This window comes from Meleagris gallopavo, chromosome 28, assembly GCF_905368555.1.
Source record: "Meleagris gallopavo chromosome 28, MGAL_WU_HG_1.1, whole genome shotgun sequence".
Classification (NCBI taxonomy): Eukaryota; Metazoa; Chordata; class Aves; order Galliformes; family Phasianidae; genus Meleagris; species Meleagris gallopavo.
The window spans coordinates 5268198-5291642 of NC_139431.1; the positions used below are offsets into that span (position 1 = coordinate 5268198).

At 53.1% G+C, this 23445-nt stretch overlaps 1 protein-coding gene and 1 long non-coding RNA gene across 2 annotated transcripts; both read right to left on the bottom strand.

The window, feature by feature from the left end:
• Positions 1 to 577: 577 nt before the first annotated feature.
• On the bottom strand, positions 578 to 4151 carry LOC109364970 (uncharacterized). The gene is made up of 4 exons (XR_014879919.1): positions 2969 to 4151; positions 2557 to 2680; positions 1906 to 2308; positions 578 to 1658 (listed from the first exon to the last, which is right to left on the bottom strand). It is a non-coding gene; the product is annotated as an uncharacterized LOC109364970 (long non-coding RNA).
• Positions 4152 to 7132: 2981 nt separating this feature from the next.
• Positions 7133 to 12714, bottom strand: LOC104914255 (uncharacterized). The gene is made up of 8 exons (XM_085210386.1): positions 12511 to 12714; positions 10988 to 11065; positions 10585 to 10644; positions 9808 to 9876; positions 9566 to 9667; positions 8745 to 8849; positions 7876 to 8023; positions 7133 to 7689 (listed from the first exon to the last, which is right to left on the bottom strand). Exons 1-8 carry the CDS (start codon positions 12536 to 12538, stop codon positions 7635 to 7637), a joined length of 645 nt encoding a protein of 214 aa, XP_085066512.1. The 5' UTR covers positions 12539 to 12714; the 3' UTR covers positions 7133 to 7634.
• Positions 12715 to 23445: the final 10731 nt, after the last annotated feature.

Below are 23445 nucleotides of genomic sequence, written 5' to 3' on the forward strand. Positions count from 1 at the left end.
GTGGCAGCTGAGGGACACGGCCATCTGTGGTGCCCTATCCTGCCAAAAGGAGCTGAGGGGCTGTGACACAGCACAATGACTGCAGGCAGAGGTGTAGCAAAGGGAACAGAAAGCATTTAATAACATAGCATAGCAAACAACGAGTAAAAGAAATGACAATATCCACAAAATTCCCATCCCACAACAAGTTCAGTGCCCAGATAATGTCCCATCCACTGCAATGATGACTTTGGAGGATGGCTCAGTTCTGGATGGGAATGATGGGGCTACTGGTGGAGCCCCTGGAACGTTGCTGCTGATGTCTGGTGCTGCAGGGCTGGCGAGGAGCACAGGTTACACGTAGCCGTACTGGTCAGCTATGGCCATGTCTGTCTCCCGCTGCAACAGGAACTGCACGGGGCCGATCTTCATCTGCCGGGCTGCCCGCTGCCGCTCCTCCTGGGCCAGCTTCTTCATGCACTCTCGCTCGGGCTGCTGCTCAGGTGTGATGGGCAGTGATTCCTCGATCACTATGGGTGCTGCACCACCGCTCGCCCATGGCCCCACGCAGGGCACGAACTGCATTGGGTCTGCGGTCGAGGCTGCTGCTGTTGCAGCTTTGACAGTGGGTCCCTCCACAGCAGTGAGCACTTCAGCATGGACGGGCACAGGCAGCTCAGTGCCATCTTCTTGGCAGCGTCCTCCTCTTGCGCCATCCTGCCTGGAGGTGCCGGCGCTGCCTTGTCTGTGCTGCCAGCTTGGGGCTGGGGGGAAGCTGGCCCATTGCTGGGTGTGGGCTGGGGCTGCAAAGAGCTTGGCTGGCGCACTGGCCCCACCGTAGTCACCCTCTGCCCCAGCGGTTGCGCAGCCTGGATGGATTCACATAAGTGCATGTGCATCTTGCTAGCAGTGCCTGCTTGCCCGCTGCTGCTGGCTCCTGTGCTGGCCCCAGACAGCTTCTCTTGGCGCAGGTGTCTGCAGCCTTTTCTTTCTTTTCTTTTCTTGCATGGCAGCAGCTTCCTTTTCTTGGCTGGGGCGCTGCTGGTGGGCTGCTCCTGTTGGGAGCTCTCCCCTTTTTGGGGAGTGCCAGCAGGCACAGGGCGCTTGGCCCACTTCCTGCCGCCCCTGTTCTTTTCTGCCACCTAGCAGAGGACAGAGCCCAGTGATGGTGGCGAGTGAACCTGAGCCCCCTGGGGCTGCCTTTTCTGCACCTCCTCAATGAGCTGTGTGGTTTGGGCTGAGGGAGGTGTGGTTACAGACAGGGTGGTCGGCAGACGGCTGAGCCGTGCACTCCCACGTGGAATGACAGGGTGCCACTGAGACAACCAGCTCAGACAGGAGCCCAGGGGATGGTGGAAACCCCCAGAAGGGGTCAGTGGGGGTCCTGGTGGCAGCCTGTGCCTCTGTGCTGAGCTCTCTGCTGTCCTGGGGGATGACAGGGAGCCCAGCGATGAAGCATTCTGGGGCAGGGCTGCTGTGGTTCTCATGGGGAACCTCGACAGCTCTTGCCACATCTGAAAAAGCAAGAACATCCCCCAAAATGGCAATGACAGCCTTCCCACATCCACTCTGTGCAGATGCACACTAGAGGGCTCTGGAGCCTTCAAAATCACCATTAATCCAAGACAGCAGACCCAGAATGTCCATGATGTCGTCCAGCACATCCGAGCTGCTCGTTACTGGTGGGAAAAGCAAGAAAATCCCAAAGGGTCAATGCCAGCTCTCCCATGTTGTGTTCACAGTAAGGGACCTTAGGATCTTGGCTGAACATTGAGTTCACATTACAAATCAGGACAGGAAAGGTAACGGTAAATCCCAGGGATTAAGACCCCAAGCAACACACAACAACAGTCCAGGAAAAAACAGACAGAAAGCCTAACTAGAAAGACAGTGCACCAAACCCAGATGCCTGTTGTGTGTCTGTACCTCTCTTTGATGCAATGTCACACTCTGTGCTTCTGCCCTGGCTTTCTGCAAAGCTACACTTTGCTGAAAGGCCGCTTGCATCAGCTTCTGACAGAAAGGAAACAAGAAAGACATGAAGAGCATCTCTTTGGTGGAAGATTTTAGCACAGCCAACCACAAAATTCTCCTCTTCAAGAGCAGTTTCCTCAGTTTGCCTTTCTGCTGCTACAACGGTGTGTCATTTCCACAGTCAGCACAAATCTGCCATGTCCTTTCCTCTCTCCTCCATTACACACACCACCCTTCATGCAGCCTTGTTTAGAGGCAGGTACCCACACCACAGCTCACAAGAGCTTCTTACCTGCAGAGGCTTTCCGTTTTCCCGCACGCACAGCACTGTTCAATGAACACACAGGCTCCATCCCTACAACAACATGTCGTGTGTTGCTTTCACAGACATCAGCAGGCATCAGAAGTATTGTCCAGTAAGCCCATGTCCCCCGAGAAAACAGAAAGATGCTACTTCTAGAAGAAGTGAACACAAACTGATAGTTCACTTCTCACTGCTCTTTCCTGCACTCCAGATGGATGCTTACAGCACCTTGCCCACTCAGAAGTTATATTCAAAATTCATTCATCCATACTTCATGACAGAAGACTGAAGAGACTCACTTTTGTATGGCAGTAAGGACGATCCGTCCGCATCGCGTCCCTCTGTGCGCTGTAAGGCACTGTTGGATCTCTGGCAGCCTGCTGGTTGCTGTTCCCAAACACGGGGAACCGCGCTGTGCTGCTTCTGAAGAGAGAAAGGAAGAAATGTTGAAGGGAACAGGCAGCCAAGGTTTGCAGAGAGATTCCAGATTGTGTCAGAGATAGAATATCAGAGTGATGAGACATTATTTATCATTAAGGGAAAATAAGCCTGAGCCATGCCCGTGCCATTAGCCCAGGCTGTCAGCAATGAGCACAGAATCCAACCAGTTATTGAGGTCACAAAGGACCAGTAGGGCTCCCCCTGCTCCACTCCTTTTACTTGAAAATGAGAAAAAGGAAGAAAAAACACACAAAAGAAACACAGCCATACCTTTCCACTTACAGAGCAGAAAGAGGAATAGCAGTCATCTCCTGGCTGAGACATGACCGCTGAAGTCACAGAGGAAGCCAAAGTTCTGAGGGCTCTTTCCACAGGAACTTCTCCCAGCTCGAGAGGCCTACACCAGCCCTGGGGCCTGAGCCCCAGACAGTGAGGTCGGCACCGGCCCAAGGGCCTAAAGCCCCAGCCCCAGCCCATAAGGCTGGCACTGGCCCTGGGGCACGAAGCCACAGCCCAGGAGGCCAACATTGGCCCCGGGGCCTAAAGCCACAGTCAGAGGCCAGCACTGGCCTGGGGCATGCAGATGTGCATTCCTATTGGTTCTTACTAGTTTCCTGGGACTCCATTGACCACGATGAGGCCATATTGGTCTTTACTGGTTTTTATTTTATTTGGCTGCACAAGAGTCATCTTCACTTCTCCGTTATTTTACTTCAAATAACCCCATTACCAGTCTGTCTTCTTCTTAAATCCCCTTTTCTTCCCAGTGACGTTAGGATGCGTTTGATCCAACCTTGCAGAAATACTTGCTTGATTCCATTTGTTTTCCCTCCTTTTATCATTACAAAAACAAAGAAACAAGTAAAGAGGATTCCCCCCAGCCACACATACCCCTTTCCCACCAGCCCAGGCAGCTGGAGAGCCCAGAGCTCCAGCAGTGACACCTGCAAAGAAATCTGCTTCTTCCCATCTCACTCATATCTCTTCCAAATATTTGGACCAGCATTCAAACATATGTTTCGTGATTGGCAGGACCTGACTTTTGGAGGATGACTGCAACGCTGCCTTGGCTTCCTTGCTCTCTGCACTGCTCGTCAGTGCCTATGGAGAAGTTCTGAGTTGTGATCCTCAGTGATGGGCAGCAAGTCTCAGTCCTGGTGGAGCTCTGGCCCACTGTGGAGCCCAGCAAAGTATTCAGCAGCTTTGTTTGATGACTCTCCAGGCAAGTGAAGTTCCTCACCCTGACCATCAAGTGGGAGAATAAAGTCTTGACCATGCTTGCAGCAGTGGGGCTGATTCCTTAACCCCCTTAAATTTGTTGGCATTGTCTGCATTCCTTTCTCCTAATTTTCTTCCTGGTCAGATTTAAGGTGCCATGCATCCATTCCCCAGCTCTAGCTGTCTCCTGAATCATGAGAACAGCCTTTCTGTATTGTGAGAACAGCCTTTGCTCAGAACTGGAGTGGATTCATGCCCATGAAGACCTAATGAGGTTCAAGAAGGCCAAGTGCAGGGCGCTCCACTTGGGTCCCGGGCCATCCAGGGTGTTTATACAAAATGGGGGAAGATCTCCTTGAGAGCAGCCCTGAGGAGAAGGACTCGGGGTCACTCCCCCTTAAGAGGTTGGAAGTTCACAGTGACGTAGACTACTGGCCCTCATCCAGTGACCACCGGGGACTCCCACCACATTTTTAGGATGCACGCTCAAGAGGGTGGGACAATATGTTAATAATTTCTTAGAATTCCGGCCCATTCTTGTGGAACGTAAAGAATATGCATATGTTATGTCTCTCAGTATGTGACCGGTGCTTTTCTTGGTGTGTGAGTCTCCCTCTCACTCAGCATGCATCAAGTGCAGCTTTGCAGGTGCAGTGCAGCAAATGAGCGCATGCAAAGCGCTCTGGTTCCCACGCTGCACCCACCCCATTCCTGGGGCAGAGTGGGGGTGCTGGATGCTTTGTGCGGGCGGGGTGTGCTATAAGCACTCCGCTTTGCAGTTGCTGAGGTTCTGAGGATGCCCCAAACATCATCTACTGGAGGTCCAATGGCTGCAGATGGATCTGGAGGGGGCTGCCAAAGCCCATCTGAGGGCATTTGGGATGAAGTCGCTCCCCATCCAGCAGCCTTTGGGAAGAACAGGCTGGATCAGTTTGTCCTCATTCCAGAAAAAAACAGTTTAACCCTCAGTTTAACACCCAACCGGAGTGGCCGCCTTTGTCAAAAAGGGAAAAACTCTTTGGAACTGAGGATTCTTCAATTCAATCCTAAAGCAGGGATCTGGCCAAGGTAGGGGCAAAAAGCCCTAAAAAAATGGGATTCGCTTTGTGCCTTGAAATCTCCCCCTGCACCCAAGCCCTTTCTAATTCCTGAGCACACTGGGGAAAAAAGGACAATTTTAGAGTTGAGGAGCCAGCATTCTTTTAATCACACCTGTCAGATTGCATCCTGGAACCCCCAGATGAACAGGGTCACTGCATTCCTGCAAACAAATCTTTCCATTTCCAGTGCTGACTTCTATCAGAGTTAGGACAAAGTGCCTCAAAATGCAGCATGACATCGCCAGCGTGGGATACTATGGGAAAATAGCTGTTGTGGGCTGTAAAGATAAATGGGAGGAACTTGGACTCAGTGCAACTGCACGCTGAAACACAACTCAGCAGCAGCAGGGTTGAACACGGGAGAAGTGCTCCAGTGTACACAGCTCCAAGTGGAGCAGCCAGCTATCTTGGCAGCACACAGTGCCTCAAACTTTGGATGCCAACGTGAAAACCCAGTAATGCTTAACAACCCTGCACATGGAGATCTGTAGGGCTGCTTGTTACCCTGGGAGCTCTGTCTGCACGGCTGAGTTGGTTCCAGTTGGTGCAAAGGTGGCATGGGACAGAGGGCATTGCTTTCTGCCAGCTGGAGACAGCTGCTGGCTGAACTGGCCAAGACGGAGCCCACCCTGCGCGCCTTCCCATGTGCACATCCACCCCGAGAATGGAAGTCCTCCTTCTCTGTGTACCCCATTCCACCACCACGAGGAAAGAAAACCATTTTGGCACCTGAAATGCTTCTGCTCCTGCAGCCTGGGCACTGCAAGGGGTCATGTCCGCAATGGAAAGACTTTCCCCAAAGCAGAGGGAAAACAGGGAAATTCAGGAAGAGAGGAAAAAGAAGTAGTTTTCCAACTCTTGATGCAACTAAACATGGTGTGTGCCACAACATGAGGGGGCAGTCAGCAATTAAAATGATTTTGCAGAGGGAGAGGAGAGAGGGAAGACCTTCCTCTCAATGCTGCAAGGCCCTGAGGAGATGAGAAAATCAGACAAAAGTGCAAAATGGAGAACACCTTTTCAGGGGGACCCTAAAGGGAATGGGGAGACATAGGGCAGATGCAGTGGGACAGGACTTAACTGGATGCAGTTTAAAAACAAATCACCCCAGCCCTTGCTTGGGCTGTTGCCCCTTGTTGCTGGGCATCCTGGGGATCCCAAAGCTCCCAGCTGCTGGCTTTCCACCATACATCCTCCCTTGGAGCCAAGCACGCCTTCCCCAGCAGCAAGCAGCGGGCTGGAGTCAGCACCAAAACCAAAACCTCCCTGCACCTTTCCCTGTCCTTCCTCCACACGTTGTCTCTTAGTTTCAGAGAATAGGGCCAGACCCCAGTGAAATGAAAGCTCTGGGACAAAACAGCTGCTTTATTCTCCTCCTCCCCTTTCCTCGCCTACACCCCACAGAAAGGCCATTTGCCGAGCAAGGGATGCAAGTATCAGGTGTACGAGGGGCAGAGCAAACCAAGCTTAATTTCAAAGGCTTGTTTCTTTCACATTGCTTCCCTGAGGTCTGATACGATCATAGGATCATAGAATCATATAAAGGCCTGGGTTGAAAAGGACCACAGTGATCATTTAGTTGCAACTCCCCTGCTACGTGTAGGGTCACCAACCAGGCTACCACTAGTCCAGGCTGCCCAGAGCCACATCCAGCCTGGCCTTGAATGCTTCTGGGGACGGAGCATCCACAACCTCCTTGGGCAGCCTGTTCCAGTGCTTCACCACCCTCTGTGTGAAAAAACTTCCTCCTAGTATCTAGCCGAATCCTCCCCTGTCTCCGTTTAAAAACCACTCCTCCGTGTCCTATCACTATCCACCCTCGTAAACAGCCGTTTATCCAAGAAAAAGAACAGCCTAGGGTTTTTTGTTTGATTGATTGTTTGTTTTATTGTGGGTGTTTAATTGGTTGGTTTTGGTTTTGTTTTGGAGGAGCTCATCCACATCCTGCACACGCTCCACTTGAACATCAAGGGGAGCAGGGGTAGTCTTGCAGATGGATAATGCAGGAATTCTGACAGGATGCTGCTGCATTACGGAATCTTTGCATCGACTTAATCATCAGGATCCAGCAGGAGATCACAAAGCTGTGGAGGCATCGTTGTCTCCAGCTGATCATCTGAAACGTCCACAGCCAAATTGGAAGGGACCAGTCCTCCTGTGCCATCTGTCAGCTCTCCCTGAAACCAGCCGTTCTCATCCACATCTCCAAAGATGTTAACGTATTGTCCGGTGGCCGGAGGAAGCTCGCTTTCTGGGTCCTCATCAGGACCCTCAAAAGGATTGTAGCTATGGCGAGCTAAGAATCTTCAAATTATTGGTGATACTTGTCCTGGAGAGTGCAGGATGAAGGACAAAAGCTCTGCTGCTGATCTTCCGCTCTCACTTTCAGGGCCGTCCGCTGACAGAAAGCAGCACTCAGGACTGCTCCCGTGGACCTTTTTCACAGCTCTGAGTTCACGCTCCAGGCCTTCCAGATGACTTTGGAGACCTTTGGCCTCTTGGATGGCAGAATGGAATGGACCGGAACTACTGCTGACATTCTTGTTTGATGGGGCGAGAGTCTCTCTCGTTGCCTCTCCCAGCTCCATTCGGCCCTCATCTCCAGTTGGAACTCTCTCCTACTTGGTCTCAGGATGAGCTTGTTCTGCTGCTCTCTCTTCTCTCTTGCACACTCTGTGAGAAGGAGTTTCAGAAAGCACTACTCACTGACAGGAAATAAGGGGAAACTTGAAAGACTTAGCAACATAAGTCCTGGCAGTGTACTGCCAGCAGCTGATTTGGCCGTCCAGGATCCTGGCACTACAAATGCTTCATTGCCAAATGCAGCAATCAGGTGTTTGGGGGAAAAAGCCTACTCACAGGTATTTTTTGCACATCCATATCACAGCACCACAGGCCAGCACCAGCGCAGACAGCAGCACAGTTGGGAACATCACCACGGCTGCGATGTAGCGCTTCCGCACAGATTTGTGAACAGCAGCCTCTGTGCTTTTCCCGGCATTCAGCCCTGGAAGAAAAGACAATGTCCCACGTTACCTTCACCTGCGCTACAGATGATCTCTCAGAGTGCTCCATGGACCCAAGAGATTTTCATTAGTGCGTGCCTCTGTCTCTGGTGCCTAAGCACTGGGGGACAAGAAGGATGGCTTCCACCTCTCGTTGGGTAGGGAGAGGCTGCACAGGCACTACCCGTGTCCTCCTCTGGGCCGAGGGCTGGGACTGTGCCCTGGGACCTGGGCTTTGTCTGTGGGGAGCACTGCAGAGCAGAATCCCTCACGCTTTCCCCAGCGCGCGTGTGCTGAGCTCTCCCGCAGGACACCCCCCGGGCTGAAGGTGGGGCTGCAGCCAGTGCAGGGCACAGCCGGAGCCAGCCCAGGGGAGAAACACCCCTGCAGGCTCCTACCACACAGGACCCCGCTCATCGCCCTCGGGTGGCTCTGTTGCAAAAGGGCAAAGCTCACAACTCTCTGGGAACTGCGAGTGGTGGGAGCTGAGCAGCGTCACAGAGGTCTGCAAGTACCTTCTCTGGCACGCCGCTGGAACAACTCTCCACACCCCACTGAGGTCAGCCATTTTCAGAGAGCCATCCCTGGCTTCTTTTACACGTGCTCTGTGCTCACACGCTCAGGTTTGGCTGCTGACCTGGTGTGCAAGGGCAGGCAGCAAGAGCCTGCAGGCACACAGTGACTCTGGTTAGTGACGCTGGATGAGCGCGGGACAGAAATTACCTGGCATGCCAGTTGTTGGCGCTGCCGGCGTTCCACTGTCCGAGACCGGCAGTGTGGGACGGCTGCCTTCCTGCAGTGCATCCTGCTCAGTTTCTTGGTCAATTCCTTGAGAAAGAAAGCAGGACAGAAGGACTGGATGCGATGTGCTGTCATCGGGAACTGAGCTACTCCAATCCTGAGCTCAGGCAAAGTCTGCTGGTCCCAGCCCCCCACATCCACTGTCACCCCCCCCCCCCCCCGTTGCCCAAGGGCATTTGGGCCCTCCCAGGAACTGGAGGGTGCCGACCCTCTCATGCCTCCTCAGGAATCAGCTCCTGTGCAAGGAAGGCCCTCACACCCTGTGCTGTGAGCGTCACCAGCCACCACAGCCAGCTATCTGCAGGCTGGAATTCAAGCTCCAGCACAAGCACCTTCAGAATCAGCATCTCCAGCTTGTTTCCAGCATTAGCACAGGCAGCCATCCCTGCTCGGGATGCTCCTCCTGCCTCGAACTTGCTCAGCTGCACAGAGGGCTTTGTATGAACAGAAGCACAGCACTCGCCTGTTGCTGCCGTCTGGGTGCCAGCGTCTGCACAAAGCAGCTCTGACAAGTAATGGGCGTGCTGGGAGAGCAGCTGCCGCTGGGCCTTGGCTGGATGAAGGAGTGGCAGCAGACCATATCTGGTGCTTGACAGTGCCTGCAAGGCGTTACATGGAACGCCACTGCAGCACGGCTCTGAGCAATCCCTTCCTGCGGTGCAGGCTACGGCTTGTCCACCCATGAACTTCATGAACACCTCAGCTTCCCAGGTCTCACGGTGAACAGACTGAAGTATACCTACCACGCGCTGCCGTCTCCATTTCCTTCAGCAGTTCCTTTAGGAGATGGGATAAGCCCTGGGAGTATCTTCCACTTTGGGGTTCATCCTTTCCTCTTTCCAGACCTGTACAGAATGTATGAAGTCAAATATCATGTGCATGACGTTTTGGAGACCAGCGGTGAGTCAGCGGAGTCAGTAAAGACAAACTACTCACTGAAATGGGCAATGAAAGCTCTCGCGGGAATTACAAAGCCATTACTTACCCATGCCATCCGCCAGAGTTTCGGTCCCAGAGCTCAGAGCGGATCCTGGATCACCTGCTTCAGTCACATCTGCAAACAAACGCAGGACAGAGCAACTCCCATTAAACATCCTTCCAGGCAGAATGACGCAGGATGCAATTAAAGCCAGGGATTCCTTCATGTCACTATTCTCTCCCTTCCACACAGGAGCACCTCGGAAACAGATCCTGGGAGCCTGCAGGGGAACCACCGTCATACATAACTAACCCCGTGTGGAACTGCCCAGAGGAACGCCCTCCTGGAGCTCACCCCTAAACTCAACGCATGAACGGATTAAACCTAGGCTTTGGTAAGCCACTGCTCGGAAACGCAGCTGTAAGCAAGGACAGAGGAGAAACGTTCCCATTGCATGCGCCCATCTCTCTCTTCCTTAGTGAGCCGCAGTGAAGGAAGGGGCTCAGCTAATGACGTGGGGGGAAAGTTCCAAAGCCGCAGAGCAGCCAGGTGACCTGCTGGCTGGTATTCCACAGCTTTCCAAATACTTTCTCCAGGCCACGGGAAACAATGCTCAGGGACCTCATGGAAGAACATTCAGCCCCTTGAAATTTTCTTGCTGAGAGACCTCGGAGATACAGGGACGAAGCCAACACAGCGCTGACGCACGGAGCACCCAAGAAACAACAACCATCCACGCTTCTCGGGGAGAAGAACCCGCTGGCCGGTGAAAAGCGGAACCCTTGCTGAACTATCCCAGCCAAATATGATCTAATGCCAAGGAAATGAAGCCTGGTGACTTACCTCCAGCATCCCCGTCCAGCTCGTAGACAGGATCCTCTTCTGTTGATTCACCAGCAGGGCCTGCGGGCACAAGTGTGGTCAGACACAGGTGAGGAGAGCTTCCACTGCACGTGGGGACCTCCTTTTTAACACGGGGAGACCTGTAGGGTCTGGCAGTGGGCCTGGGAATGCCACGGCCCAAATACAAAGGTCTGGGCTCTCTCAGCTCAAGAGGGGCAGCGGTAACCTTCCCACTGAAATGTGGCAGCTCTCCGAGCAAAGAACTACTCATGGCTCGATTGTGCATGCCCTTCAAGGCACAAACCGGCTCAGAAGATCTCAAGAGGATCTTAAGTAAAATTGCACCCAAGTAAACTGGGAGAGCACGAACATTTCTGCCTCCAAGGAAACAGACACAACTTACCTCTAGGTTGTTCCACAGGCACAGGCACAAAATCCGGAGCCAAACGATCATTTGCAAAGGGAGCACCAAGGGCATCACCTAGAATCAAGAACAGATGGGAGAAATTCCCACTGCATGGTGTGATCTCCTTCTCCCTCAGTAACTAGATGTGGGTCGTGGAACGGGATGGCAGAAGGACTCAGGTCACGATTTCCAAAGTTGCAGAGGGGCCAGGATGACCTGTAGGCTGGCACCTGGCAGCGTACACAGCACTCTCCCCAGGCCGTGTGCCACATCCCTCACGGACCGCATGGAAGAAGATGCAGCCCCCTGGGGCTTTCTTACTGGGATGCCTCCAATGGACACAAAGGAAGGTCACACTGAAGCACTGGAGGAAAGCACGCCTGTCTCTTCCTCTGGGCTGTGGGCCGGGGCTCTGTGTTGGAAACTGGGATTCGCCTACGGTGAGTACCGTGAGCCTGGAGCAGAAAATGCTCACGCTTTTCCCAGCACACATCGTCTGAGCTCTCCCCAGGACGCATCCCTGCCAGGATGAAGGCTGTGCTCCAGCCAGCAAGCAGCAGAGCCACGGTCCGGCATGGCTGGAGCCAGGCCCGGGGTGCAGCGCTGCCACGGGCTCTGGCCCGGCTCCTGCGGTGCTGCCCATCAGCCCCTGCCCAACAGCCCCCACCCCCTGCCCCGAAGGCAGGCCCCAGGGAAGTGTGGCACAGGGCCGTGGGGACACAGCCTGACCTCTTGCCGTCAGTGCTGCTCAGTTTGGGTCCCATCTCTGCCCACCTACCTGCTCCCGGTGCTCGCCAGGGAGCAGCACAGGTCTCCCAGAAACACATGGCCATCAGTAGGAGGAAGAGGACAAGGCGGGCAGGGGCCATGGCCCCCCACACTCGCACCATGCTTCCAACACCACCGCTGCAGCCACAGTGAGTGCCGCACAGAGCGAAGCCTGCGGCACAGCACAGCGTCACAGCCAGGCCTTGTGAGCTCACGGCACAGCACAGTCATAGGATGGGGCATTGTGAGCTCACGGCTCCGAGATTCCGGCTGGCGGCTCCCTGCGGGCTGCTGCTCTTGTGATGCACTGCACCGGGGCCAGTGCTTATGTCACAGAAACGCAGAACAGTAGAATGGCTTGGGTTGGGACAGCAAAGAGCTTAGAACCCCAGCCCCACTGCTGTGGACAGGGATGCCACCCATGGGGTCATGCTGCCCAGCCTGACCTTGAATGCCTCCGGGGATGGAGCATGCACAGCTTCACCTGGCAGACTTTTATAGTAACCCCAAGAGGGAATTATTTCCTGCTCCATGCTCCCATGACACCTCAGGCCATTGAGAAGGGATGCAACATGGAAATGGGGTCTGGATCAAAGGCGCTATTGCACAGGTTATCCATGCGTGTGAAACGTGCTGCAATTAAGCAAGCCAAGCGGATAAAGCCTCTCCGGTATGGAGGATGATGGCTGAAATACAAACACGGGGAGGCTGACCTTCCCACAAACCTGCCAAGTCAACCGTCACCTGCTTACATTTTTGTTGATAGATCTGCGGTTTCATCTGTTTTCCTTCAGTTTGCCAGTACCTTGGCTAAGGACATCCCCTTTCCTGCACCAAGTGCATTTCCCGTGTGTAGCGTGCTTCCAAGCCTGAATTTAGTTGCAGAAATTGAAGGCTTGCTGGCTGGCACCTCCCATTCCCAAAGTCCCACTGAACTCACCCACTGCTGGCAACTGGACGCTTTGAGGCAGGGTGGTGAGAGGACCATCACCTATAGGGTCCCACCTGGCTCTCCAGAAACTGCTGCACTTCTGGATGCGGAGCGATAAATACAGCGTCCATACAACTCCGCCATTGAATCAGACCCTGCCGCCTTCCCTGTGCCCAGGCAAAGTGCACGAAGGCAAGCTGAACTGCTGAACCAAGGGGCTTATGCTTACGTATTTGTGTCAAAATACAGCATGCATTTCCTCACTCCTCTTGTCTGGCTACCTTGTGACAATAAGCTCTGTTTAGTGTTTATTTCTTATATTTGTATTATTTGTTGAGTAACAGCTTCCAGCATGTGCACCCAAGCAGAGAGCAGTTTTTGAGTGAGGTGGTCAGAAGGGCAGCAGCTCCTGGCTGGCCACGTGCAGGGGCTTCTCAGCCACATATGCCAGCGAGGTGTGGGCACAGCCGGTAGAGCAGCTCCTGGTGGTAATTTTTGGTCACAGAGCACTGCAGTGCCCAGAACAAAGCCAGCAGCCCGTCCCTACAGAGACCCATGTCAGGTGGGGCTGGGGCTGCAGCAGCCCTGCCTCTTCCCAGTCTTAGCAAACAGCAAGTCAGTCCAACAGCTCTGCCTGTGCCTCCTCCAGGGTCAGCAGCTTTGTGGGACGAGAAGAAACCCACAGGGACTTGGGCCGCAATTAAGAACTGTGTCCTGTAAAGGAAAAGCACAGATAAGAGGGAGGATCAGCAAGCAGCAGCACAGCCATCACAGCTCTGTATTTTTCTAAGACTTGGCTATCCTAGCCACTGGCTAGGAATATGGAATATGATGTCAAAATATTTTGTCACAGGTATGTTTATAGCAAAGGACACACTCATAATTGAGAGCAGCTTACTGTATTTAAGCAAGCAAACAAAACTCCTACAAAGCGAGGACAGGTCAGTCAGAAACCTTCACTGCCATACTTGCATCAAGCTTCGTCTGCATGCAAAATATTGTCATAATAGTGACAGTTTTCTTCTTATGAAGTCTGGGTTTGGTCACTCTCAGCATCCAGCAACAGGAAACGCCGCACACGACTGCAGCTGCTACAACCCAGTGTGCAGGTGGACACAGAGAACTGAATCTGGCTGTGTCTTGCTCTCGGCCTGCTTACAGCCAGTGCTTGTTTCTGCAGACAAACATTTAGACTTCTACCAAAGTAGCTCACAGCGCCAGCTGCTAGGATCTCTGAAGCCTCTCAGTGCAGGGCAGTGCAGGTGAGCACGAGGAGTCTGCTCTAAGAGCTGTCCTTCTTTGCCACTGCTTACAGAGCAAGTATTTCTGTGGCCATTCTCATGCGATAAGAGGTGTGGCAGGGAAGCGGATCATCCCCTCACATCAACATCCAACATCCTGCTTGGATCCATTCCTACTACGTATTCCTTCAACATCACAGCTCCTGGGTAATGTGTGCACAGGCTCATGCGTTTGTCAGCTGTACCTGAGTAGCCAGGCTTTGGGCCAAACGGTATACAGATATCCAACAGACTAACTTGGGATGGCTTAAAGCAGGCTGGGGAATGCTGTCCCCTTTTGAAGGCTGGTCCAGGTTGAGATGCCGTGCTCAGAGGGGCTGAGGAGGGTCATCTCCTGGCTGAGACATGACCGCTGAAGTCACAGAGGAAGCCAAAGTTCTGAGGGCTCTTTCCACAGGAACTTCTCCCACCCTTGGAAAGAGCTGGCTTCACTCTTCCTAAGACTGCCGCAAACCCTGAAATCTCCTTTTGGACAGGAACCCTACAAAAAGTATCAACAAGTGAAAAATCATGAGGAAGAAGCATTTTCCCAGCTTTCTTCTGCCATGCAATGTAGTCTCTTGAGGAGGGCAATGTCTGGAAAGCAGCTAGCTACAAGAGCTGCCTAATGCTAGCTCCAGCTTGTGTCTGACTGCCATGACTTGTGTCAGCAAGTGCTCTTCTCCATCTCAGTAGCTCTGCACCCAGCCATCTGTGGGGCAGTGAGGCACAAGTTGCACTCTATGAAGTCTGTGCTCTCCTTCCTTTTTAATGTCTGGCATGACAGTGGGGGCCCGGCAGAGGATTTCCAGGGGAGTAATGATATTTCATCATCCTCATAAAAACATGGGATGGAATCTCAACAAGGACCCATTTCCTTTGGAAACAGCCGTGCAGAGGGGCACTGCTGGAGCTGGCAACTCCTCCCCAGACCAGCTTTTCTGCTGAAACACCTCCCAGCAACAAGCCAGCACCAAACCTGCTCAGCCTGAGCTGTGCCCAGCTCACACACACACCGCAGCGGTGCTTCCGACAGGTTCTCACAGGGTGATCTCTCTCAAGGAAGGCTTACAGCTCAATCTCTGCACCAGCTCTGTTCACGAGCTGTGGCACAAACACTCCCACCCTGGCAACGACTCAGCGAGTGCCCGCATCACTTCTGTGCCTTCATCATAAGTGAAGGAAAAGGATGCCGCCCAGATCTAAATTCTTGGAAACCAACAGCAGGCTCACCCAATAGGGTTAGTGAAGTAAAATAACGGTGAAGTGAAGATGACTGTTGTGCAGCCCAATAAAAACCAGTAAAGACCAATATGGTCTCATAGTGGTCAGTGGAGTCCCAGGGGAACCAGTAGAAAGCCATAAGAATGCACATCTGTATGCCCTGGGGCCAGTGCCAGCATCTCTGGTTGTGCCTTTAAGCCCTGGGGCTGATGTCAGCCTCTCAGGCTGTGGCTTTAGGCCCCAGGGTTTTTGCTGGCGTCTCTGGCTGCGGCTTCAGTCCTTGGGGCCTGTGCCAACCTCTCAGGCTCTGGCTTTAGGCCTACGCTGGTCTCTCAAGCTGTGACTGTTGATTTAGGCCCAAAGCTGGTGCTAGCATTGGGCTGTGGCTATGGCTTCAGGTCTTGGGGCCAGTGCAGGCCTGTCTGCCTGTGGCTTTAGGCCCCGGGTCTGTTGTTGGCTTCTCGGGCTGTGGCTGTGGTTTCAGGCCCTTGGGCCAGTGCTGGTCTCTCTAGCTGTGTCTTTAGGCCTCAGGTCTGATGCTGGCTTCTCTCGCAGTTGCTTTAGACCCCAGGGCTGGTGCTTTAGGCTCGGGGGCCAATGAAGGACTGCCTGGCTGTGGATTTATGTGCGAGGGACGGTGCTGGCTTCTTTGGCTCCAGAACTCTGTCCTCTTGCAGAGAACCGGGATGCTTTTACCGCTGACTGATGGCTGCTTTGTTTGTGGCCATAGCTCCTGAGGAGTGCAGCAGTGCTAAGAGCTGAGAGAAAACATGGGAATGTTGCACCTCTTGGAGGATCCTGAGGAATCAGTGACCTAGGGCAGGTGCTGGAGAGGAGTTGCAGGGTGGTATCATGGCAGCTGAGCACTACTTCTAGTAGCACAATGGACTGTGCCTCTGATAAGACAACTGCTATCACAGAGTGAGCAGTGACAGCAGACTTACGAGGCTTGCAGCATTGTCTTCATCGCGTCTCTCTCCATTTTCAGGTTCTCGGTCCAGCCCACAGAGCAAAATGAAATGGAGGAGGAAGAAAATGTGCTAATAGTTCTTGCTTGGTTCCTGTTGCAGAGCGAATTATTGCCCGCTAGTCAGAGCAGGACAGTGCCTGTTGTCTGGTAAAGCTTACGCAGAAGCACTGGAGCTTTTGCATAATGTACTCCCACTCCTGTCCCTTCCTCAGACAGGATGCAGGGCACCCACAGCCTCTGGGCACCCTGGGCCAGGGCCTTGCTGCTTCGGGGGAAGAATTTCCTCTACACATCTACCTCAATTGTCTCTCTTTGAGTTTAAAACCATTCCCACTCATATTATCTGTCTGCCAATGCCAAGTGGCACACAAGGTCTGGCAGTGGGTCAAGTAGTAACATGACAACAGTACAGCACGGACAACTGTGGTATTACTTTCTATTTATTGGTACAACACAGCCTGGAAAGCCACGGTTGATGCCAGCAGCGGTTCTCTGGCTGTCAGATGATACCCCTAAACCCACATGCTGGGGGTGCTCCCACCTCCTGACTGATGGTGGCTCTCGTGAGGACAGAGGTGATGCTGGGGGGGGCTGGGTGCTGCTGGGTTTGTCATACTTCCTCCTGGCAGTGCTTTTACAGGTGTTGCATGATGCCCCTAACCCTACCTCCTGGGGGGGACCGCTCCCACCTCCTGATGGATGGTGGAGAGGAGCGGAAGGGTAGAGCTGGTGCTGGGGGGGACTTGGGGCTGCTGGGCCTGTCATACTTCCCCCAGGTCACAGTTCTCCATCTGTAGGAAAATTGCCCCAAGCCTACACCCTGGCAGGGCAACTCCTTACCTCTGAAGGATTGTGGAGGGGAGTGGAAGGGTGGTGACGGTGCCTGGGTGGACAGGGGGATGCTGGGCCTATCGTGTCTTCCCTGGGCACCGATTCTCTGTTGACTGGGCAGTGCTGTCAAGCCTACAGCCTGGGGAAGCTGTTCCCGTTCCCTGAAGGATGGTGGAGGGGGACGGGGGGGTGGTGTTGATGCCCAGGGACAGTTGGGCCTGTTGCTCATAGGCCACGGAGTCGTTGTTTGGGTGCTGACCGATGACAACAAGCCTCCAACTTGGGTAGGTTTCTCCTGTCCCATGAAAGAGGGTGGAGGGGGACGGGGGGGTGGTGTTGATGCCCAGGGACAGTTGGGCCTGTTGCTCATAGGCCACGGAGTCGTTGTTTGGGTGCTGACCGATGACAACAAGCCTCCAACTCGGGTAGGTTTCTCCCGTCCCATGAAAGAGGGTGGAGGGGGACGGGGGGGCGGTGTTGATGCCTGGTGGCTGCTAGGCCTGTCACACATCCCGGGGGCCTCAGAGCCTGGGCTGGTGGGCTGTGGTGTCTGAGGCGGAGGCAGCTGAGCCTGGCAGCTATCCAGCCCGGCAGGGGCCGCACTGGTGGTGCTCTGCGGCAGGAGGTCAGGTCGTCCCCACACAGGCGGTGGCCGTTGGTGCCGTGTCTGTCGGGCAGGCACCTTGAGGAGAGCAGGCCGTCCATCCGAGTGCGAGGTGCAGCCGTGGGCATCGGGCTGGGCTCTGGCAGCTGCAGCGAGGAGCCTGCGGAGAGAGGAACGTGCTGAGGGCACAGGAGAGCCCCTGCTCTCCTTCCTCACAGCACATGGCAAAGAGCCGCCCTCAGCTCCCAGCCTGTCTCAGGCCCAGCAGTAAGAACTCTACAGCAGTAAGGATGCAGGAATGGCAAGGCCAATTAAAACGTCTGGCAGTGTAAATCTCAGACCATGTAAGCCAACAACTGACTGGCCTCTCTACGCTGCTTTAACTAGAAATGCCTCCTGGCTTTTATATAGCTTTTTTATAGCAGCTCTATAGTAAAGAGATGGGCAGGATGGGGATGGGGGTGAACAACAACTCACTGGTTTCTCTGCCTACATCGCCGGATAACGAGACAGAACGTAATCATCGCTGCCAGCATGGAAACCAGGAGAGCTGCAGTAAGTGCAAGGCAGTACTTCAGTATATCTTCATCTTCTGTGGCATTTACATGTCCTTCACCATCCACACCTGGAGGAACAATGTGGTCATGCTGTGACTCATGTCCTACTGGCATCTCACAGGAGGTCTGACACTGCCACAACATGTTCTTTTCCATTTTGTTGGCCTCCTGGAACAAGTGAAAATCCTCGGGCTGCAACGCTTCCCTGATCCCAGGGGAAACAAAGGGAACAGAGGCTCCTCTCTGGAGCCTCTTTTTTGCCTCTCAGCTTTGTTTACACTCTGGCTCTGCCACGATCCAGATCTTGCTGGGCCACCTATTTGCTCCTTCTTCTCCATCATGCTCTAAGATTCCTTTTGCACTTGCCCACTCTTGCCTTTTGAGGCTCGCTAGTGCTGCTGCAGGCAGGCAGGCACACTGTGACCCTTCGGGACACGTTGTCTGACTAAACAAAACTCATTAGAGCAAAAGGAGAGCGTGTAGATCTGTTTAACCAATTGCTGCTTTGAGTAGGATGGGCAAGAACTGCCACAGGAGGGATCCCGGTCCAGGCCGCTGTTGTGCCTGGAAGGGCACTCAAAGGAGTCACAGCAAGCCCTGGAATGCGGGAACTGTGGGAGGGAGGTACGTTGGAGGGGCCTATCTCCTCTCCTCATCTGCTGAGTGTGGTTCTGGTGGCTTTGTTCCCAAAAGGACAAAGTTCCTAAGTCCCTGGGAACTGGGGGCAGTGGGAGAGGAGTAACCTCTAGCCACAGCCACAGAGCTCTATGAGCAGCCTTTACCTGGAGCGCCAGTTGTGTGTGTGGCCTCTGTTTCTCCTGGAAGGATGGGCGGTGTGCGATGGCTGCCTTGCTGAAATGCATCCCTGTGCACTGGCTCTCCGTCTGTCTCTTTAGAAAGGAGTTAAGAGAGTGGGACTGTAAGTAACTGCTTCTCATCAGGAAGATGGTAACTTCAGGAGGCACCAGTTCTCTAGACTCATCAGTAAAGTTTAGGAACAAAGCCTGGGCTTTTTGCGATGCTCCTCATTTCTAGTCCAAACTGCGTGCCACTATGTGGGACAAACTAAGTGCTACACACTTTCCAGGTTGCAAGCATAGACAGCAAGACCTGTCCTGCTGGGAGATCAGCAGGTTGCAGGCAAGCTTCCTGTTCACAGTGCTCCTTGTGTGATTTTTGGCAAGTTGCAAGATGTTGCAAAATTCCTTCCTTCAAAGAAAGCAGCAAAAAGCTGCAAGCCTTCAGACACAGAAGTCACAGCAGGACTCTGATTCATCCTTTCCCGTTTCCCCATGAATATTTCTAGAAACTCAACTTCCCGAGTCTTTCAGGGAACAGACAGAAATACACCCACCACGTGCTGCCTTGTCCTTCATGATTTTCATTAGCATATGGGACAGTGTCTGGGGATATTTTCCTCCTTCCCGTGTCTTTCTCCATCTCTCAGAACCTTAACAGAAAGCATTAAGATAAATTTCAGACAAACAAAGTATTGAACTGAGTGGTCTTTTCGGTGAAGTCAATAAAGACAACAGGCACCCCCGGGGATGCCTGTGGGGCTCCAGCACAGGAGGCAGCTGAGGCCTTCCCTGGCCTTCCCTGGAGACACTTCTGCAGCCAAAGAATGAGGAGAACTTTCCACCACACACTGCAATCTACATAACTGCATAATGGCATCACTGAAGAGCAGATGGTGAAAGGGGGTCGTTGCGATGGTGCACTGAAGAGCAGGTGGTGCCAGGGCACATGCATGTAGGTGTGCATTCTCACTCACACCTGCAGACAAGCCTGGCTGACATTAGGACTAAGAGGAGCTGGCACCTCTCAAAGGAAGCAAAAACTCATGGCATACCCATACGAGTTGCTGGGGCTTTGGTCCTGGAGCTCAGCTGGGAAGCTGGATCCCATTCAACTCCACTCACACCTGTTAACAAATACAGAGCAGCTCCTGTCAAACGTGGCCTGATACTTATTTAGACTGGAATGACAGCATTGCTCCACAGCACTCCTCTTCCTACTACACAGCAGTATCTGGCAAATAGCTGCTGGGTGCCTGCAGCAGCACCGTGCCAGTCCAAAAAGGAACTGTGTGCAGAACTGTCTGGAGAAGAGAAGAGGGTGGAAGGGGAAGGGTGTGCAAGAGGAAGAGGAAGATCTAAAGGTCCTTTCCTATGGGACTGCCTTGAGACTTATGGACCAGATTATGCTGAGGCTTTGGCAAGGCACTGCTTATAGGCACAGCTGTAATCAAGCAGCAGTGAGATGGCTGGCACTCAGCAGCTTTCCAGATACTCTCTCCGGGCCACATGAAACAATCCTCAGAGACAGCATGGAAAAGCATTTGGCCCCTCAAGGTTTTCTTATTGGAAGATCTCTGATGTATGGAGACAATAACAACAGCACATTGGGAGCACACAGCATCCAAAAAGCAGTGAATACCCAGGCTTCTCATGGAGAAGAAATCACCAGGCAGTGAAAAACTGAACCCTTCCTGAACTACCACAACCAAATGTGAGCAAAGATCATGAGATGAAGAACTGGTAACTTACCTCTAGCATCTACCACAGGCTCAAGGACAGGACTCCGCTTTGGTAATTGACCAAGAGGGCCTGCAGGCATAAGTGTGATCAAACACAGGTGAGGAGAGCTTCCACTGCACATTGGGGCCTGCTTTTTCTGCAGTGACCTGTGAGGTCAGGGAATGACATGGCCCAAACAGCAAAGGTATAGGTTCCCTCTTCCTTACCACTGAAATGTGACAGCTCTCCAAGAAATACTTAGGACTGCTCTGTGTACAGCTTTCAAGGCACAAAGACACTTGAAAGACCTTTGGAGGTTCTTAAGTACCCAAATAAACTATTACTGCCCTAATTTTTCTGCCTTCAAGGAAACAGACACTCACAACTTACCCCTGGGTTTCCCCTGAGGCACAAAAGCAGTTTCCATCCAATCATCTGGATAAGGAGCACCATTGTCATCATCTAAAATCAAGAACAGAAGAAGGATGTTCCCACTGCACGTTGTGATCTCCTTCTCCCCTAGTGATGGGGGAGGGCTCAGATAATGGGATGGGAGACTCAAGACGTGAGTGCCAAAGCTACAGGGTGACCTGGAGCATGGCACTCGGCAGCTTTCCAAATGCTCTCTCCAGGTCATGTGCGACATCCCTCCTGGACCGCGTGGAAGAGCATACAAATAAAAGATTCCTGAACCCATCCGGGCTCCGGCCAAGGGTCTCTGTTGGGAACCAGGATTCATCTCTGGGGAGCACCAGGAAGCCGGAGCAGAAATGCTCACGCTTTTCCCAGCAGATATCTTCTGAGCTCTCCCCTAGGACACTCCCAGGTGAAGAGTGTGCTCCAGCCAGCCAGCAGCAGAACCATTGCCCAGCATGGCTGGAGCCAGTTCTGCAGAGCATTGCTTCCTCATGCTCTTGCCTGGCTCCTGTGGTGCTGACTGTCCCCCCTCCTAATACATCCCCTATGGAAGGCAGCCCCAGGGCAGCATGGCACAGAGCCATGGGGACAACAGCCTGGACCTCTTGCCTCCAGTGCTGCTCGGTTTTGGCCCCATCTCTGCCCACTCACCTGCTCCTGGTGCTCGCCACAGAGCAGCACAAGTCTCCTGGGAACAAATGGCCATCAGTAAGAGGAGGAGAGCAAGGCGGGCAGGGGCCATGGCCCCCCACACTCGTGCCATACTGCCTCCACCACCGCTGCAGCCACAGTGAGTGCTGCTGCTGGGGCCAGCACAGAATGCCTGGGGCACACGCTGAGCATTGTGACCTCACTGCACAAGGTGGGGCACTGTGACCTCATTGCACAAGGTGGGGTATTGTGACCTCACGTCCCCAGGATGCTGGCTGTGGCTCCCCAGGGCTGCTCCTTCTGTGCAGCAGGGCTGCATAGAGTGGGTGCTCATGACACCCGTTAGCGGGTGAGTGCCGGGCTGCTGGGACAGAACCACAGGGAACACGTCCTGTTGGGCAGATCTGTTCTGCCACAAGGGCCAGGCTCCCCCTGGACTTGCTAGGGACATTGTCACCGTGGGTGAAGATTCATAGTCATCTGAGCAGCAGGAGACCATGGCTGACATTTTCACATTTACGACACGGAAATGTAGAATTGTGGAATGGCTTGGATGGGAAGGGACATTAAAGACCCAGAGATGCTGTCAAAGAAAATCGTTTCAGTGTTGTTTTCACTGCTTCATACAAATCAAGAGATTTTTTAGTTTTGCCTTTTAATGGCACCAAAGAAGCAATTTGTTCAATGACATTATATTTCTTATCACAGTCTCTAACAAAAATGGCAAACTGTGCCATATTCTTTTGTAAATTGCCAGAGCATAACATCTGAAATTTGCAGCTTTGCTCTGCCAATTGGATCATTAACACAGTTAATCAACATGTCATTAACATAGTTTTGAGTGAGAGCATGTCACGGTTTGGATCAAAATATGTCTATGAAACAAGTTTAGGAGTGCGGGAAATGGCTGTGTCCCTCAGCTGCCACCACCAGCCCCAACCTTCCTCTCTCCCTGCAATGCTTTGCGCAGTGAGATGCAGAGGGGGGTTTCATACAGCTCACCTGCACTGCCCGTGCCAGTACCATGAATTGCTGTAGGGATGGGCACCAGGCAGGGCATGGGCTGATGGAGGTGGAATCTCCCCGGGTCACTGTGGCCAGAAGAGGCTCAGGGAGCAGTGGCAGCAGGGGAAGTTCCCATGGAGGGGGGGAAACAGAGGCAGCTGGGCCTGCTGTGCAGATATACAGATAGGCATACAGATACCTCACATGTCATGTCTCTCCTGCCTCCACATTGTTTGGGTCCTGGCATTTGTGTCTTCAGAAAAGGACTCAGCCAAGCCTATACATCCACAGCAGCACTTTCCTGGCCATGGCACCTCAACCCCAGGATGTGCTCCATCATGTACATCCAGGAAATGCACATCTGGCGCTGCACAAAGGCCTCTGAAAGTAAAAGTAGTCTGGCAAGCTTGAACTCCTCCCACGTTCCCCAGCACTGTCTCTTAAATCTCATGTAATGCAGACTCTGTCTCAGACTGCGACTGCAGCGCAATAGTACAGACAGCATCCCGTCTCACTTTATGCTGTTGTGTAAGAGGACAAAGAGCTGAAGGCACAGGCTATGACAGAACACGTAGCACCTTCACACCATCGCGCACTGCCTTTCATCAATTCTAGAAATACCCAGAAGAGCTCAGTTTTCTCTTGCTTTCATTTACTTGCACGAACCATTTTAAAATGCATGTTGTTGTAGGCCGGCA